Raw genomic sequence first — 19,069 nt, 5'->3', positions numbered from 1 at the left:
ACTTTTTTTACAGAACTGTTAGTGCATCACAGCTTACAGAATACTTCCTTCTTGTTTGCTATTGAAACAAGCCTGGCATATTCTTTCTTTACTGTTGTAAGGAGTTTTGTTCCTGAGCTTCCTGTCCTTGCTGTTTGGAGAGCCTTCTGTGGTTTATTCACCCGATATCCTGATCTTCCTGATTTTAGTTCTCCTCTGCAGCTATTTCCTGATTTGCTTTATATGGTACTGAACCACAGCCTTCTATGACATTTGAAATTGAAATTGTCTTTGTATAAATATATATTTCCTGGTGCTCAGATTCAGATTTATCACTGTGTATCTTGCACAGAAATATTTGGCAGAGTCTGAATCTGACAGCTGGTTGATCCTCAGAAGAGCTGTAGAACCACTTGTTGAAGGGGTGACTCTCCCCTTGAAACTGTCTGCAATATAGGTTTCATAACCAGTTCTGAAGGCTGCCAACCAAGCAAGTGTTTCTGACCCATAAGCTTGGCGTATCCAATACATATGGTGATCATTAATATTATATCCACTAACCACACACTCTAATTCAATAGATGACCCAACCTTTGCAATTTCTGATAGTTTCTGTTTTAAAACCACATCTGTCATGCATCCCTCTGTAAAAATAATACAAAAATGTATTAATTAAAAAAACACATTAAATGTTAAATAATCATATAATAATGCAAGCATCTTTGTTTCACTATTTTACTTGATACTCATACTCACGAGATATGTATAGGACAATGACACACAACTCATACAGTGTTATTGATGTGAACATTGTTATTTTCTATAAATGTTGGTACTAGGAAAAATCACTTGTTCCTTATGAATTGCTCATCATATTTAAGCAAGAAGGTCACTTAATTTGCATGTCACTTAGGTTGTGTTCAACTTCAAAATGTCAGAGTATGACCGTACCTATAAATATAGAACAACTGTGAATAGTATTTCCAGTAAAATCTGTGAACTTAGGGGGTTTTTTTGTTTTTTTTTAGTTGTATTGTTTATTTTAAACTCAAAGTTTAACTTTAACACCCATAAAAATAACTAAGGATTGTCTATATTAGTATTGAAAGCAGTGACAAAATCAAAACATATTTAAAATATCTTTTGCTTTTAGTAGATTTTAAAGCTAATATATATTAAAATTAAAATATAATCAATTTTAAATATCTTATATGGGTGATATTGTATATATCATACAGTCGTTATAAATATTATCACATAAATTATACCAGAATACCTATAGCAGTAAGTATACCATCTCTAAGTCATCAGTAAAGTAAAACCTAATGATTAAAATATTTTTTTGTGATGTATGGCTTAATTTTCACTTAAATTTTTAATAACACTTAAAAAGAAAAAAAAACATTACTAAAAAAGCACATAATTATAATTACACTTTCACTAAAAATTGAAAATGTTAAAAATGAGAGACTAACTATCAGCTAGATTACGAGTTTTGCATTATGAGTGAAAAAGCATTGTTATGGTCCATAACAATGCTTTTTCCCTATCGCCGCTATTACAAGTCTTGTCAGAATAGGTGTACCGCACACCTTTTTGGCCATCACACAACGTCAGTACCGCACTTTAAAAAAAATCCTTTTTCAATGGGACTTCCATAGCGCCGGTATTACGAGTTTTGCTGTGAGGCCAAGAAGTGAGCGGTATAGCCTAAAATGACAAGATCCGTACCGCCATCTAAAGTCAGTAGTTATGAGTTTTATGCTACAAAGTTGTAACATAAAAATCATAACTAAAGTGTTACAAAGTACACTAACCCCCATAAACTACCTATTAACCCCTAAACCGAGGCCCTCCCGCATCGCAAATACTGAAATTATTAACCCTTAATCTGCTGCTCCGGACATCGCCGCCACTTAAAAAATGTATTAACCCCTATTCCGCCTCTGCCCGACATCGTCGCCACTATAATAAACCTATTAACGCCTAATCCGCCACCCTCATAAACACTATTTAAATATTATTAACCTCTAATCTGCCATCCGCCAACACCACCGCTATTATAAACCTATTAACCACTAAACCACAAGCCCCCCACAACAAAATATACTAAAATAAACTATTAACCCCTAAACCTCTGGCCTCCCACATCACAGTCACTACATAAATATATTAACCCCTAAACCTAACCCTAACGTAACCCTAAAACCCCCTAACTTAAATATAATTAAAATAAATCTAAATAAAACTTACAATTATTAACTAAATAATTCCTATTTAAAACTAAATACATACTTACCTGTGAAATAAAACCTAAGGTAGCTACAATGTAACTAATAGTTACATTGTAGCTAGCTTAGGTTTTATTTTTATTTCACAGGTAAGTTTGTATTTATTGTAACTAGGTAGACTAGTTAGTAAAAAGTTATTAACTATTTACTAACTACCTAGCTAAAATAAATACAAATTTACCTGTAGAATAAAACCTAACCTGCCTTACACTAAAACCTAACATTACAACAGTACTGGGATGTGCATTGCTATAACAACATATGTTCACATTTTCAAAGTGAATATTTTATAAGTGAGGCTTTAGCAATAGAATTATACAAGCAGCAGTGCTGCTTATTAAGACAACATGCTGCCTATTGACATCTGCTGAAGAATTGCACACTACATCAAGCTAACCCTATTCTCTCTCCTCTGCTTTCAGGTATGTGAATAGAGACCCTGTCAATCTGCATACTATTCACTGCTCTCTGGTGTTTTTTACTCTCCTGTAACTCTCTTCTGGTACGTGAATAGAGACCCTGTCAATCTGCAACTATTCACTGCACTCTGGTGTTTTTTACTCTCCTGTAACTCTCTTCTGGTACGTGACTAGAGACCCTGTCAATCTGCATACTATTCACTGCTCTCTGGTGTTTTTTACTTTCCTGTAACTCTCTTCTGGTACGTGAATAGAGACCCTGTCAATCTGCATACTATTCACTGCTCTCTGGTGTTTTTTACTCTCCTGTAACTCTCTTCTGGTACGTGAATAGAGACCCTGTCAATCTGCATACTATTCACTGCTCTCTGGTGTTTTTTACTCTCCTGTAACTCTCTTCTGGTACGTGAATAGAGACCCTGTCAATCTGCATACTATTCACTGCTCTCTGGTGTTTTATACTCTCCTGTAATTCTCTTCTGGTATGTGAATATTTACATAGAGCAAATGATTTTAGTTTTTTAATTTAGTCCTACATCTGTTGTACTGTTATCCAATGTCTTATTTCTAATGTTCATTTAATTGCCATGTGATGTTCAATCCTTATCAATACTTGCTATTATTCTGAAATTTATAGCTGTCTTATTCCATAGTTTTAACCCCCCCCAAAAAAAATTTTTTTTATTGTCTGTTTACTTAACATCTCACCCTGACCAGACCAGAATCTAACTTTCCAATTGGCCTTTCCAACTGTCTTTGATTAGCAATCAACTAAATTTAGTGGACTCAGCTGACTGCCCTCCCTGCATATATTTCACACCAGTCTGAGATGTGCATTGCTATAACAACATATGTTAACATTTTCAAAGTGAACATTTTATAAGTGAGGCTTTAGCAATAGAATTATACAAGAATTGAACAAGGATTGGGCAAGGGGCAAGAAAAAGGCAGGTACTTTTGTAATATTATGTTTGATATACCTTACTGTTTTCTTAAGCAATTGCTACTGTTTGCCTTATGTGTTTGACTGGTTCCCGCTTTTGTATAAATGCCTAATATCTTCTTATTCCTTTTTGCTGCCTTTTGTCTCTACAACAAACTACATTATTCAATTACTCCTTCTCCCTCTCCACCTGCACTGTTCATTAGCCCATCTCTCTTAAACACACCGTACTCACAAACTCTACCTATTCCTAAACACTCTCTCTCCCCCCTGCACCTTGTCTCAAAAGCAGTCTCATTACTGCAAATCTGTAGCTCATCTCATGTCACTCTCTCTATTGCTTTTACTAACTGCTGGTGACATCTCCCCTAATCCTGGTCCCCAACAACTGCCTAGCCGTGCACATCCATGTGTAACATCCCACAGACTCAAAAAACAAAACTCTGACAACCTTACTCACATTCCTCTTGCATCAAAAGCCACTACCCCTTTCACTTGTGCACTCTGGAACTCTTGCTCTGTTTGCAGCAAACTCACTTCTATACATGACCTCTTTATCGCCTACTCCCTCAACCTTCTGGCCCTAACAGAAACCTGGCTCTCTCCCCTTGACACAGCACCCACTGCTGCTCTGTCACATGAGGGTCTCCACTTCAGCCACACTCCTAGGTCTGGTAATAGACAAGGAGGTGGTGTAGGTATTTTACATTCCTCTCGTTGCACCTTTCAACAAATACAACCCATCTCTTACCTCACATTTTCCTCATTTGAAACCCACATGATTCGCTTATTCTCTCCTCTTTCTATACGTGTTGCAGTCATATACAAACCCCCTGGCTCCTCAACTCAATTTCTAGATCACTTGGCTGCCTGGCTACCTTATTTGATATCCTCAGACACCCCTTCCCTCATTCTTGGTGACTTCAACATTCCTCTTAACAATCCCACTACCTCCTCTGCAAAACAACATCTGCAACTCACTTCCTCTTTCGGTTTGTCACAATGGACTGATTCTCCCACTCACAAAGATGGTCACTCCCTTGACCTGATCTTTAGCTATCGATGCACTCTCTCAAACTTCACAAACTCACCCTTTCCTCTTTCTGACCACCATCTCCTTACTTGCAACATATCATCCCTCCCTACAACTCTCCCTCCTTCTGCTCCTCACACCAAACTTCACAGAAGCATTATGTCATTAGATCAACAACAGCTTTCTAATTCCCTCAAACCTCTCCTCTCATCCTTCTCCTCCTTTTCCTGCCCTGACCAATCTATCTGCCACTATAACCCCACCCTTACCTCTGTCCTTGAAAATCTCGCACCTCTTACCATAGCTCAGAAATCAAACACTCATCCTCAGCCCTGACATACTCCTCTGACACTATACCTATGCAGATGTTCCCATACTGCTGAGCAGCACTGGAGAAAATCTAGGAATTCAGCTGATTTTCAACATTACAAATTTATCTTGAACTCCTACTATTCTGCCCTTAATTTCCATAAGCAACAATACTTCTCTACTCTTATCTCTAATCTTTCTTCAAACCCAAAACGTTTGTTCTCCACTTTCAATACCCTTCTCCACCCTCCCCACCTACGAATACAACTTCTCTGTCAGCTCAAGACTTTGCCAGCCACTTCAATAACAAAATTGACTACATCAGAAATGAAATCAGCTCTCAACTTAATTCCTTGCTCTCACCCCTTCAAATGCTCTCATTCAATCACAACCCACATAACCTTAAACTTAGCTCATTCTCCCCTGTCACTGAGGATGAAGTCTCGGCACTTATACTGCGCTCTCACCTCACTACCTGTCCCCTTGACCCTATCTCCTCACAGCTACTCCCCTTCCTCTCTGTTACCCTCACCCCTATACTCACACACACTTTCAACCTCTCCCTCAGCACCGGTATATTTCCCTCATTGCTGAAACATGCACTGGTCACACCCATCCTCAAAAAACCTTCCCTTGATCCTACCTCCCCATCCAACTACTGCCCCATTTCCCTCCTCCCTCTTGCATCAAAGCTTCTCGAAAAACTGGTTTATGCACGCCTATCCCATTTCCTTACAATAAACTCCCTCCTTGACCCACTGTAATCTGGATTTCGTCCCCATCACTCCACAGAGACAGCATTTGTTAAGGTTACCAATGACCTACTTGCAGCAAAATCAAAAGGCCACTTATCTCTGCTTATCCTCCTTGATCTGTCCACAGCCTTTGACACTGTTGACCACCCTCTTTTGCTTCAAACCCTCCAATCCTTCGGCATCTGTGACACAGCTCTCTTGTGGCTCTCTTCCTACCTGTCAAACCGTACCTTTAGTGTAGCCTTCTCTGGGGCCTCCTCTGCCCCGTCACCACTTTCTGTCATCGCAAGGCTCTGTCCTCGGTCTCCTTCTCTTCTCAATCTACACATCATCACTAGGTTCCCTAATAAAGTCCCACGGTTTACAATATCATTTGTATGCCGACGACACCCAAATCTACTTCTCTTCACCAGACCTATCTCCTTCCTTGCTAACCCATGTCACTAACTGTCTTTCTCACATCTCTAACTGGATTTCCTCTCACTACCTCAAGCTAAATCTCTCCAAAACTGAGCTCCTAATTTTCCCCCCTTCCTCAAAACTCTTCACCCCCAATCTCTCTATAACTGTCGACAACTCCATCATTACCCCTACCCCACACGCCCGATGTCTCGGGGTCATATTTGACTCAGATCTTTCTTTCACTCCTCACATTCAGTCCTTGGCTAAAGCCTGCTACTTCCACCTTAAAAAATCTCTAAAATTAGACACTTCCTTACACAAGACACAACTAAGATTTTAATCCACTCTCTCATTCTTTCCTGCCTTGATTACTGCAACTCTGTCCTCTCTGGTCTCCCCACCTACCGCCTAGCTCCTTTACAATTGATAATGAATGCCTCTGCCAGACTCATCTTCCTTACACGTCGCTCTTCATCTGCTGCACCTCTCTGCCAATCCCTTCACTGGCTGCCTCTTGCCTCTAGTATCAAACACAAAATTCTCATTCTGACATACAAAGCCCTCAACTGCACTGCTCCCCCCTACATCTCAGACCTTGTCTCCAGATACTCTCCCTCCCGTCCCCTTCGCTCTGCTCATGACATCCTACTCTCCTCCTCTCTTGTCACCTCATCACACTCCCGTTTACAGGACTTCTACAGACTGGCTCCCATCTTGTGGAACTCTCTGCCTCGCTCCACAAGACTCTCTTCTAGTTTTAAAAGCTTCTAGTGCTCCCTAAAGACTCTACTGTTCAGGGATGCATACAACCTACACTAACCTTTCCTATTACCAGTTCCTCTCCTCCATTGCTATCCCCTGAACCCCCTTAGCATGTAAGCCTAAGAGTACAGCTGTTTGTAGATCACCTTCTTAAGAGCTGACTACAACAGTGCAACTCTTGGCAGGGCCCTCTACCCATTTGATCCCTATAATTGTTTAGTTGTACTCCCCCTTTGTTTATAGCGCTGCAGAATCTGTTGGCGCTCTACAAATAACCGATAATAATAATAATAATAATAATAATAATAATAACAATAAAATAAATTAAATTAATAAAATACAATTATCTAAATTACAAAAAATAAACACTAAATTACACAAAATAAAAAACAAAATGATCAAAAATAAAAATGAATTACTCCTAATCTAATAGCCCTATCAAAAAAAAGCCCCCCCCAAAAAAAAAAAAACCCTAGCCTACACTAAACTGCCAATGGCCCTTAAAGGGCCTTTTGCGGGGCATTGCCCCAAAGAAATCAACTATTTTACCTGTTAAAAAAATACAAACATCCCCCAACAGTAAAACCCACCACCCACACAACCAAACCGCCCAAATAAAATTCTACCTAAATAAACCTAAGCTACCCATTGCCCTGAAAAAGGGCATTTGAATGGGCATTGCCCTTAAAAGGGCATTTAGCTCAAACCCTAACCTAAAACCCCCCCCCACCTAATAAACCTTTAAAAAAACCTAACACTAACCCCCAGCGATCCAATTACAGTTTTTCAAGATCGGACAAAAGTCTTCATCCATGTGGGCAGAAGTCCTTATCGAAGCCGGCAGAAGTCTTCATCCAAGCGGGCAGAAGTATTCATCCAGACGGCATCGTCTATCTTCATCCATCCGGCGCGGAGCGGGTCCATCTTCAAGACATCCGCGCGGAGCATCCTCTTCTTATGATCGCTGCTGGAAAATGAAGTTTCCCTTTAAGTGATGTCATCCAAGATGGCATCTCTTACATTCCGATTGGCTGATAGAATAGCCAATAGGGGAATTAAAGGGGAAAAAATCCTATCCTATTGGCTGATCCAATCAGCCAATAGAATGCAAGCTTAATCCTATTGGCTGATTTCCAGTGGCGATCGTAAGAAGAGGATGCTCCACGCCGAATGTCTTGAAGATGGACCCGCTTCGCGCCGGATGGATGAAGAAAGAAGATGCCGTCTGGATGAAGACTTCTGCCCGCTTGGATGAAGACTTCTGCCGGCTTCGATGAGGACTTCTGCCCGCTTGGATGAAGACTTCTGAAGCCTGGATGAGGATGGATGTCCGGTCTTGGAAAACTGTAAGTGGATAGTCGGGGGTTAGTGTTAGTTTTTTTTAACCCCTTAAGGACAAGGCCATTTTTCAATTTCTTTCCCTTAAGGACCAGGGCTATTTTTACATTTCTGCGGTGTTTGGGTTTAGCTGTAATTTTCCTCTTACTCATTTACTGTACCCACACATATTATATACAATTTTTCTTGCCATTAAATGGACTTTCTAAAGATACCATTATTTTCATCATATCTTATAATTTCTATAAAAAAATGATAAAATATGAGGAAAAATTGGAAAAAAACACACTTTTTCTAACTTTGACCCCCAAAATCTGTTACACATCTACAACCACCAAAATACACCCATGCTAAATAGTTTCTAAATTTTGTCCTGAGATTAGAAATACCCAATCTTTACATGTTCTTTGCTTTTTTTGCAAGTTATAGGGCAATATGTACAAGTAGCACTTTTCTATTTCCAAACCACTTTTTTTCAAAATTAGCGTTAGTTACATTGGGACACTGATATCTTTCAGGAATCCCTGAATATCAATTGACATGTATATATATATATATATATATTTAGAAAACATCCCAAAGTATTGATTTAGGCCCATTTTGGTATATTTCATGCCACCGTTTCACCGCCAAATGAGATCAAATAAAAAAAATTGTTCACTTTTTCACAAATGTTTTCACAAACTTTAGGTTTCTCACTGGAATTATTTGCAAACAACTTGTGCAATTATGGCATAAATGGTTGTAAACGCTTCTATGGGATCACCTTTGTTCAGAAATAGCAAACATATATGGCTTTGGCATGGCCTTTTGGTAATTAGAAGGCTGCTAAATGCCACTGCGCACCACACGTGAATTATGCCCAGCAGTGAAGGGGTTAATTTGGGAGCATGTAAGGAGCTTCTAGGGTTAATTTTAGCTTTAGTGTAGTGTAGTAGACAATCCCAAGAATTGATCCAGGCCCATCTTGGTATATTTCATGCCACCATTTCACCGCCAAATGCGATCAAATGAAAAAAAACGTTAAATTTTTCACAATTTTAGGTTTCTCACTGAAATTATATACAAACAGCTTGTGCAATTATGGCACAAATGGTTGTAAAAGCTTCTCTGGGATCCCCTTTGTTCAGAAATTGCAGACATATATGGCTTTGGCGTTGTTTCTTGGTAATTAGAAGGCCACTAAATGCAGCTGCGCACCACACGTGTATTATGCTCAGCAGTGAAGGGGTTAATTAGGGAGCTTGTAGGGAGCTTGTAGGGTTAATTTTAGCTTTAGTGTAGTAGACAACCCAAAGTATTGATCTAGGCCCATTTTGGTATATTTCATGCCACCATTTCCCCGCCAAATGCGATCAAATAAAAAAAAAACTTTCACTTTTTCACAATTTTTTTCACAAACTTTAGGTTTCTCACTGAAATTATTTACAAACAGCTTGTGCAATTATGGCACAAATGGTTGTACATGCTTCTCTGGGATCCCCTTTGTTCAGAAATAGCAGACATATATGGCTTTGGCGTTGCTTTTTGGTAATTAGAAGGCCGCTAAATACCGCTGCGCATCACATGTGAATTATGTCAAGCAGTGAAGGGGTTAATTAGGTAGCTTGTAGGGAGCTTGCAGGGTTAATTTTAGCTTTAATGTAGAGATCAGCCTACCACCTGACACATCCCTCCGAAACAGCTCTCTTCCCTCCCCCACCCCACAATTGTCCCCGCCATCTTAAGTACTGGCAGAAAGTCTGCCAGTACTAAAATAAAAGGTATTTAAACAAAAACAAAACAAAAAATAGCATATTTACATATGCTTCTGTGTAGGATCCCCCCTTAGCCCCCAACCTCCCTGATCCCCCCAAACAGCTCTCTATCCCTCCCCCTCTACCTTATTGGTAGCCATCTTGGGTACTGGCAGCTGCCTGCCAGTACCCAGTTTACAAAAAAAACCCTGCTTTTTTATATTTTATTATTTTTTTCTGTAGTGTAGCTTCCCCCCAGCTAAAGAGCAACCCCCCAACCCCACCCAGATCCCTTAGATGTATGTTTAAAATTATTTTGTACCCACTCTATCTAACTTTTTTTTTTTTTTAATTTCTGTAGTGTAGCCGTTCCCACCCGCTTCCACCCCGTGCATGAGCCCGCCCCCACCCTCCCGTGCACGTGAGCGCGCCTCAGTGCGTGCCCCCGACGATACCGCCCCCGATCCCGCCCCCCTCCACGTCATAGCTAACATTGATGGCCGCCCACCTACCTCCCACTGCAGCTCCCACCCACCAACGATACCGGCCACCGATGTCCGAGCAGGATCGCTTCCAGCCGCTTTAAACCCCTAATGGTGTTGTACAGGGTACGTCGCTGGCCTTTTAAGACCAGGTTGTGTGCGACGTACCCTGTACGACATGCATCGTTAAGGGGTTAAAGGTTTATTGGGTGGGTTAGCTTAGGATTTGGGCAATGTAAAAGAGCTAAATTCCCTTTTAAGGGCAATGCCCATAAAAATGCCCTTTACGGGGAATAGGTAACTTAGGTTTTTTTTAGATAGAATTTTATTTGGGGGGTTTGGTTGTGTGGGTGGTGGGTTTTACTGTTCGAGGGTTTTTTTTTACAGTTAAAAGAGCTGATTTCTTTGGGGCAGTACCCCGCAAAAGGCCCTTTTAAGGGCTATTGGCAGTTTAGTGTAGGTGAGGGTTAGGAGCAATTAATTTTTATTTTTGATCATTTCGTTTTTTTATTTTGTGTAATTTAGTGTTTATTTTTTTTGTAATTTAGATAATTGTATTTTATTAATTTAATTTTTTTTATTTGATTGTAATGTTAGGTTTTAGTGTAAGGCAGGTTAGGTTTTATTTTACAGGTAAGTTTGTATTTATTTTAGCTAGGTAGTTAGTAAATAGTTAATAACTATTTAATAACTAGTCTACTTAGTTAAAATAAATACAAACTTACCTGTGAAATAAAAATAAAACCTAAGCTAGCTACAATGTAACTATTATTTATATTGTAGCTAGCTTAGTTTTTTTTTACTGGTAAGTATTTAGTTTTAAATAGGAATTATTTAGGCAATAATTGTAAGTTTAATTTAGATTTATTTTAATTATATTTAAGTTAGGGGGTGTTAGGGTTAGATTTAGGCTTAGAGTTACGTTAGGGGTAGGGTTATGATTAGAGTTAGGGTTACGTTAGGGTTAGGTTTAGGGGTTAATATATTTATTTAGTGTTAGTGATGTTGGAGGCCAGAGGTTTAGGGGTTAATAACTTTAGTATAGTGGCAGTGGGGTTAATAAGTGTATTTAGGTGGCGGCGATGTTAGGGCCAGCAGATTAGGGGTTAATAAATGTATTTATGTGGCGGCGATATCGGGAGCAGCAGATTAGGGGTTAATAGTTTTATTTAGGTGGCGGTGATGTTAGGGGTAGCAGATTAGGGGTTAATAACATTATGTAGGTTGCGGCGATGACGGGGACTGCAGATTAGGGGTTAATAACTGTAATGTAGGTGGCGGCGATGTTAGGAGTGGCAGAGGGTGTTTAGACGTTGTTTTTATGTTAGGGTGTTAGGTTTAAACATAACTTTTTCTTTCCCCATAGACATCAATGGGGCTGCGTTACAGAGCTTTTTTTTCCGCGATCGCAGGTGTTAGGCTTTTTTTTTGCCGGCTCTCCCCATTGATGTCTATGGGGAAATCGTGCACAAGCACGTAAAAACACCGCTTGTATTTGGGTGAGGTATGGAGCTCAACGCAACCATATCGCCCACGCAAGCCGGGTTTTTAAAAACCTGTAATAGCAGCGCTATAGGGAGGTGAAATAAAAACACTTTTGTGGCGCTCGTTAATTTCTCTATAGCGCTCAAAACTTGTAATCTAGCTGTATTATATTAAAAGAAAACAAAATGCACTATCACACAATAATGTAACAAAAGGATGCATTGGTCTGATTGACAACACTACTGTCTCTTTAAATGTTAAATGTCAAAATGTTTTCACCTGTTTTGCAGTTTTTTCACTGCCTATAAATTGTTGGCCTTAATTATGTATTAATCACTAGGCTTGAGAAAGGGCACAGCCCGAAACGTCAACTGTGTTTGTTAGCTTGACAATAAATCACTAAAAAGAAATTTGGAGTGCTGCAGCTTTTTCCTTGTTGTGTGTGTATATATATATATATATATATATATATATATATATATATATATATATATATATATATATATATATATATATATATACATATATATACACACATACATACATATATACATATATTTACATGTTTGTGAGTGTGTGTTTGTGCATACATATGTCTCCACTCTTCATCTCTCTACAAAACTTTATTACATACACTCTATTTAGTAGAGGTTCAAGCATCATAAGAAAAATTAGGAAATAAATTAGGCATCCAATTATCAGATCTCATACCAGTTGCTCTAGAACTACAACTGCAGGTCAGCTGCATTCTCAAACAATGGACATATGACTGGATGCATGATTATAGTAATTTGTATATATCAGCAATATGAACAACCATCAGGCCTCAGACCAAATGTATGTGCCCAGACTATTTATTTAATCTAAATGCAAAAACATCAACTTTCAGACTAGATGTATGCACCAGCAAGTGTTTTATGAGAATTGGCATGCCCATATATTTATCCTCAGAGCATTTGTGTACCAACTATATCCCCCTAACCTTCCACTGGCCTACTGATATAGCACTCACTCACATATGGCAGATTTTGTTTCACTCAGAACGGTTTTCTGTTCCAGGGAAGGAGGAGGGAATTAAAGACTGAAAAGAGGTTAATAGAGTTCAATTTTAAAGAATTGACAGTACTGCTGGATACTGTATTGAGAAGAGGGGAGATAATTGCAGTCAGACATGGTCCAGAGTCTCCACAAATGTGGCCTAGCCAGTATTTCCCCCAGAACATATCATATTATATCTTGTCTGTGGAATTCATTACCTAGCTGTTAAACTTGACTCCATCTCATACAGGTTTAAAGGGACACTGAATACAATGTTTTCTTTCATGATTCAGATAGAGCATGCAATTTTTTTTTTTAAATCATTTTTATTATATTTCAACACATTTTTACATTTTCATATATTTTCAGAAAGACAAATAGAAAAAATAACTAAACATTTGCAATATCGGACTTCCCTAAAAAGTCCACAAAATACTAATATCTTATAGATATAAGTATAAAGGAAAAAAAAAAAAAATACTACAATTATCTTGCGAGCTATTCTGATTTCTGTTTACTTAATTAATAAATTTCAATCTGTTAATCCTTTAAAGTTTTCCTGTTGAAATATTTTTTCTCTCATTCTTCCTCCTCCTGTGTTGTCCCAATTCAGACAACAACTAAATAAACAAAGCAAAAAAGAAGAGAGGAAAAAAAAAAAAAAAAAAAAAAAAGGGGAAGAAAAATAATGAAGAAAAGGAGAAAAAAGGGAGGGAATTTTCTTCACTCTTCCCCTCCCCCCCCCCTGCCGTTCGCTTGTGTTTTGACCAGTTACCATATCCCCAATAGGACCAATTCTGTGTCCTGAAAGGGAAATATAATATATTCTATTTCTGTAGTCGAGAGGGATTTAATAAATGGCGCCCATTTACTAAAGAATTTCTTAATGTCAGATTCATTATTGATATTCGTGTCACATTGTTCTAGGATACATTGTTTTTTAAGATAATTTTTCATTTCAACTACGCTGGGTATTTCTTTCGTTTTCCATTTTTTAAATATTAAGTATCTTGCTGCCAAGATAGAGATACTGACAAGCTTTTCATTTAGTTGTTGTTCTTTATACTTATTGAAACAGAACACAACCAAGTCTACTGACAGCTCCAGAGGGGAGATTTTAAGAGAGGTATTGATCCAGAATTCAAGTTTGTGCCAGAATTGCCTAATCAGAGGGCAGTTAAATAGCATATGAATAAGATCGGCCGCAGCCACGGAACATTTAGGACATTTAGAAAAGTTACTTATGACCTTTTTCTGGTGTGTAGTGGAATTTGTGTAATAACTTAAGGTGTGCTTCTCTCCATGTCACTGAGAGGGTAGCCTGTGCCACTTTTTGTATAGATTTTTGGATAAGTATGTGGTCAATATGTTCCAGAGCCAAGATTAGTCTCCAATCTTGTGCAACTTTCCTTAGCATATGTCTCCCTTCTACAGTTCCTAAAAGATAATAACAATACGAAATAGACATACGACCCTTCTTAACTAGCGTAAGCCAGTCCTCTAGATCTCCTAATTCCCATTGCCACTTTCCCTCCTTCATTAGCTCCAATGCATAATGCCTTACTTGTAGAAACGCAAAAAAGTCCTTATTAGAAAGGTTAAAACTAAGTTTAATTTCTTCAAATGTTTTGATGCATTTGTTCTCTTTATCAATTAATTGAATAATCGTATTTAGTCCAGCTGATTGCCAATTTTTAAAAATCGTGGAATCTAATCCGGCTTGGAATAATGGGTTCCTCATTAAAGGGAGGTGTTTAGAGACCTTACAGTTTAAGGAAAGGAGCTTCCCAATTTTCCACCAGGCCTTTAAAGGATTAGAGATCATCTTCAGTGACTTAATTCTAGGTGGCAGATCCTTGGGATCGCAATGCAGTAATGCACATGGGAGATATGGGTTACAGACGCTTTCTTCCAGTGCATTATTCAGAACATAATTATTCTGGGAGATCCAGTCTGCCGCGATTCGTGCTAAAAAGGCAAGGTTATAGAGCCGCAGGTCAGGTAATGCAAAGCCTGCAAATATTTTGGCTTGCATTAATTTATTCAAGGCTATCCTAGGTTTTCTCTTCTGCCAAATGAAAGTTCTGAGCCAGCTTTTTAGACTTCTGATGTCCCTATCATAAAGTAGTAGTGCTGTATTTTGTAATATATATGATAGTTTGGGGAGGAGAACCATTTTAAAGAGGGCTATCCGCCCTGAGATAGATAAAGGTAGGTTTTCCCAGCATTTAAGTTTATCTTTAATTGTCGTCAAGATTGGGGGGATATTTAAGTTATATAGTTCGAGAGGGTTCGTGGGTATTACTAAACCTAGGTACTTAAATGAATCCTTAGCTGTTTTAAAGGGACTATTCAAAAAGGAGTCTTTATTTTTTCGGAGCCAGTATATTTCCGATTTCGTAGCGTTTATTTTATAGCCCGAAAATAGCCCAAATTGATTGGTGATTTGTAGAAGCTTAGGTATATTAACCTTGGTATTGGACAGGTAAACCAGGATGTCATCAGCATATAGAGCTAGTTTCATCTCTTGTCTGCCTATGACAACACCTTCCAATTGTGACCTGATCCTGATGGCCAGTGGTTCAATACACAGATTAAAAAGGAGAGGAGAGAGGGGACATCCTTGCCTGGTTCCTCTGCTAAGCACAATTTGTGAAGAGACAATATTATTAACAATTATGCTAGTAGAAGGAAGATTGTAAAGATTCACAATAAATTTATAAAAGGTCCCTTTAAACCCAAATTGGTCCAGAGAGGCGAAAAGATGGTCATGCTGTATCGAATCAAATGCTTTTTCCGCATCAATTGTGATGATAGCTAAATCTGGGGTTTGTTCCCCCCCTCCTTCCTTTCGACGTTAAAAAAATGTTCTGTTACCACTAAAACCTCTCTAATTTTTGCTGAGGAATTCCGTAAATTTAGAAAGCCTGCTTGATCTTTGTTTATGATATTCGGCAATATCCCTTGTAATCTTTTAGCCAAAATTGACATAAAAATCTTATAATCTACATTAAGTAGAGCTATTGGTCTATAAGACTCTCTTTGGGCTGGATCTTTTCCTCCTTTCGGAATTAGAGTTGTGAAGGATGCTGAAAAAGCTTTCGGCACCTCTTCTCCTTTACTATACATGGCATTATATAGATTATTGAGGTGGGGCGCTATCTCTGTGGACAAAATTTTATAAAACTCACTTGGTAAGCCATCCGGCCCTGCGGCTTTATTTGTGGCGGTTTCAGAAATCACTTTTTCTATTTCCTCCACCCGTATCGGAGCATTAAGGATCTCTATTGATTCTGCCGATACCTTGGGGCAACCAATATTGCTCCAGAAATTCTCTGACTGTATTACGTCAGATTTTCTCAAGGAGTATACCTCTTGATAATATTTGGTCATTTCCTTATGTATATCTGCATTCTCCGTGAAAAGCTTCCCTTCTACAAAAAGTTTCTCAATAAATGATGGCTTTTTATCATATTTGACCAAGTTAGCAAGTAATTTGCCAGATTTGTTTCCAAATCTGTATAATCTAGATTGTAGTTTTAACTCGGATTGGGTTTCCCTATGAATTGCAAATGTATCTTTATCATTTTTAGCCCTAATATAACTTGCCCAGTTGGCCGGGTTTCTAGTCAAAAGCAAACGATTATATGAGTTAATCACTGCATTGTTTAACTCTCTTTCTCTGGATCTTAATTTTTTACTCCTTATTGCACTATAGGCGATGATTTCGCCTCTCATAACCGCTTTAGTCGCTTCGCATAGGATTAAGGGGCGTTCCCAATGGTCCTTATTGTAATGAATATATTCCTCAAATTTAGTTTTCAGCTGTGTTTTGAATTTTACATCGGTGGCTAAGAAGGAGGGAAAGTGGAACCGTAAGGACCTTGTTTCTGAGGCTGCCAATTGAAAATTCAGAGAAATTGGTCCATGATCTGAGAGAAAAATAGGTAGTATCTTTGCTCTAATTTTGGCTGTGCACAGCCTTTCATCAATTAAAAAGAAGTCAATTCTTGACATAGTCTTATGTGCTTTGGATAAGCACGTGAATTCCCGAATGTCAGGATTCTGGATCCTCCATATATCTCTGATATTCAAGTTTTGTTTAATTTTAGCCAACAATTTAGATTCTAGATTATCCTTTTTGTTCTTTTTATGTTTCTCATTTTCCCTTAATCTGTCCAGAGGGCAATGGGGAGCCATATTAAAATCTCCTCGAGAATTAAGTAGCCTTCCCTAAAGGAAAGAATTTTAGCCTGTATCTGATTCCAGAATTCTGGATCAATAGTATTAGGTGCATATATATTACACAGAGAGAAAGTTACCTTATCAATTTTAATTTTTAAAAATACATATCTCCCCTCCGGATCTGCCAGAACCTGAATTGTCTCTGCTTTTAACCTTTTCCCCATCAATATAGCCACTCCCCTACTTCTACCAGTTCCTGATGAGGTGTATACTTCTTTTACCCATCCCTGTTTAAGCTTAAGAGTTTCTTCCAAAGTTAGATGTGTTTCCTGAAGGAAGACTATGTCAGACTCAAGCCGTCTTGCATGAGTTGAGATTGCCTTCCTTTTGATAGGAGTTGAAATGCCCCCTACATTCCAGGAAATTATCTTAAAATTGGCCATTGGATTGGTCATTCATCAGAAGGAGGGGAGGAAGAGAAGGAGAACAAGAGTGGAAAGAGGAGGGGAGGGAGAAGAGAGAAGAGGGAAGAAAAAAAAAAAAAAAAAAAAAAAAGGGGAGGGAGAAGGGGGGGGGATTCTACCCATTCTAACAACCACAACCATCTTATATCTATGTTTACAGCTTTACCCATATTAATTATTTATTGCTCTTGAATATTTAGTTGTCGCAGCAATTTTTCTGCCTCCTGTGGTTTATCGAAGAAATGAACCTCACCTTTTGCATGAATTTTTAATTTGGAAGGGTAGATAATTAAGGCCTGATAGCCTTGTTGAATAAATTTTGTGCAGATTGGGGCTAAATTTCTTCTCTTGGTAGCTGTCTCAACTGAGTAGTCTTGGAATAGAAGGATTTTGTTTTCCTTATAGATTATAGGCTGGTTTTTACGGAAATACTGGAGCAATGTGACCTTATCTTGGAAGTTAAGTAGTTTCGCTATTATAGGTCTGGGTCTACTAACTTCCTGTCTGTCTGTTATTCGTCTCCCCATTCTGTGTATCCTCTCTACTACTATCTGTGGATGATTGGGGGGGATCTTAAGCAGCTGTATTAATACTTCAGAAATAAATGTATTTAGGTCTTCAGATTGACCCCCCTCAGGGACCCCTATAATACGGACATTATTACGCCTGGATCGGTTTTCCAGGTCTTCAATTTTATTCTGCAGTTTAACAATAGATGCATTATTAACTTCAAGATTAGAGCCCTGGGCTGAGGCGAGATCTTCCAAGTCAGATACTCTCTGTTCGGCTTCATCTAATCTGTTAGAGAATAGTTTTATCTTGTGTCTAAGTGAATTGATGTCTTGTTTGATCTCAGACTTTAATGCATCGAATTTAGGGGTTAAAGCCTCAGATATACTGGATACTAAAGCCTGTACATTTGTTAGTTCATTTATGGCAGGAATAGGAGCTGCGAATATAGCTGGCTCAGAAGGAGCTTCAATAGTAGCCTTTGTCTTCCTTTCCCTCTGCCTGGCTGCCATGACTGGTGAAGGAGTCCGGGAGTGAGAGTGAAGGAATTTGTTCATGTGCCGTGCAAGTTTGAAAATAAATCAATATCGTGCTTGCATACACCTCGTGTTTTATCGTGAATCTTACTATTATAGTGTGAAAAAAGTGAATTAAGGGAGAGAAAAAAAAAAAAAAAAAAACCAGGGTGAATTTGATGTGAAAAATAAGACCAAGAGCAGGGAAGGAAAAAGAAATAAAGAAAAAAAAGGGAAAATTTTGCTCAAGGATTAATCCTAAAAAGGAAAAAGTGAATGGGAATCACTAAACCAGCCAAGGCGTAGCAGCCGAGGAAAACAGAGTCAATTAAAAAAAAGATGGGGGGAGGGGGGTGTTATCAATGTGGCTTAGAACCAGGGTGAATTTGATGTGAAAAAATAAGACCTAGAGCAAGAAAAGAA

At 38.5% G+C, this 19,069-nt stretch overlaps 1 gene segment (V, D, J or C); it reads right to left on the bottom strand.

The window, feature by feature from the left end:
- Positions 1-243: 243 nt before the first annotated feature.
- LOC128647132 (igW heavy chain V region W26-like) lies at positions 244-808 on the bottom strand. The segment is given in 2 exon segments: positions 244-623; positions 736-808. Coding segments are annotated over 2 exon segments (435 nt in total).
- Between the last annotated feature and the right edge of the window lie 18,261 nt (positions 809-19,069).

The sequence above is a fragment of the Bombina bombina genome, chromosome 2 (genome assembly GCF_027579735.1).
Source record: "Bombina bombina isolate aBomBom1 chromosome 2, aBomBom1.pri, whole genome shotgun sequence".
Taxonomy (NCBI): Eukaryota; Metazoa; Chordata; class Amphibia; order Anura; family Bombinatoridae; genus Bombina; species Bombina bombina.
Note: the sequence above shows the minus strand (reverse complement) of the source record. Positions and strands in the feature narration are given on the sequence as shown.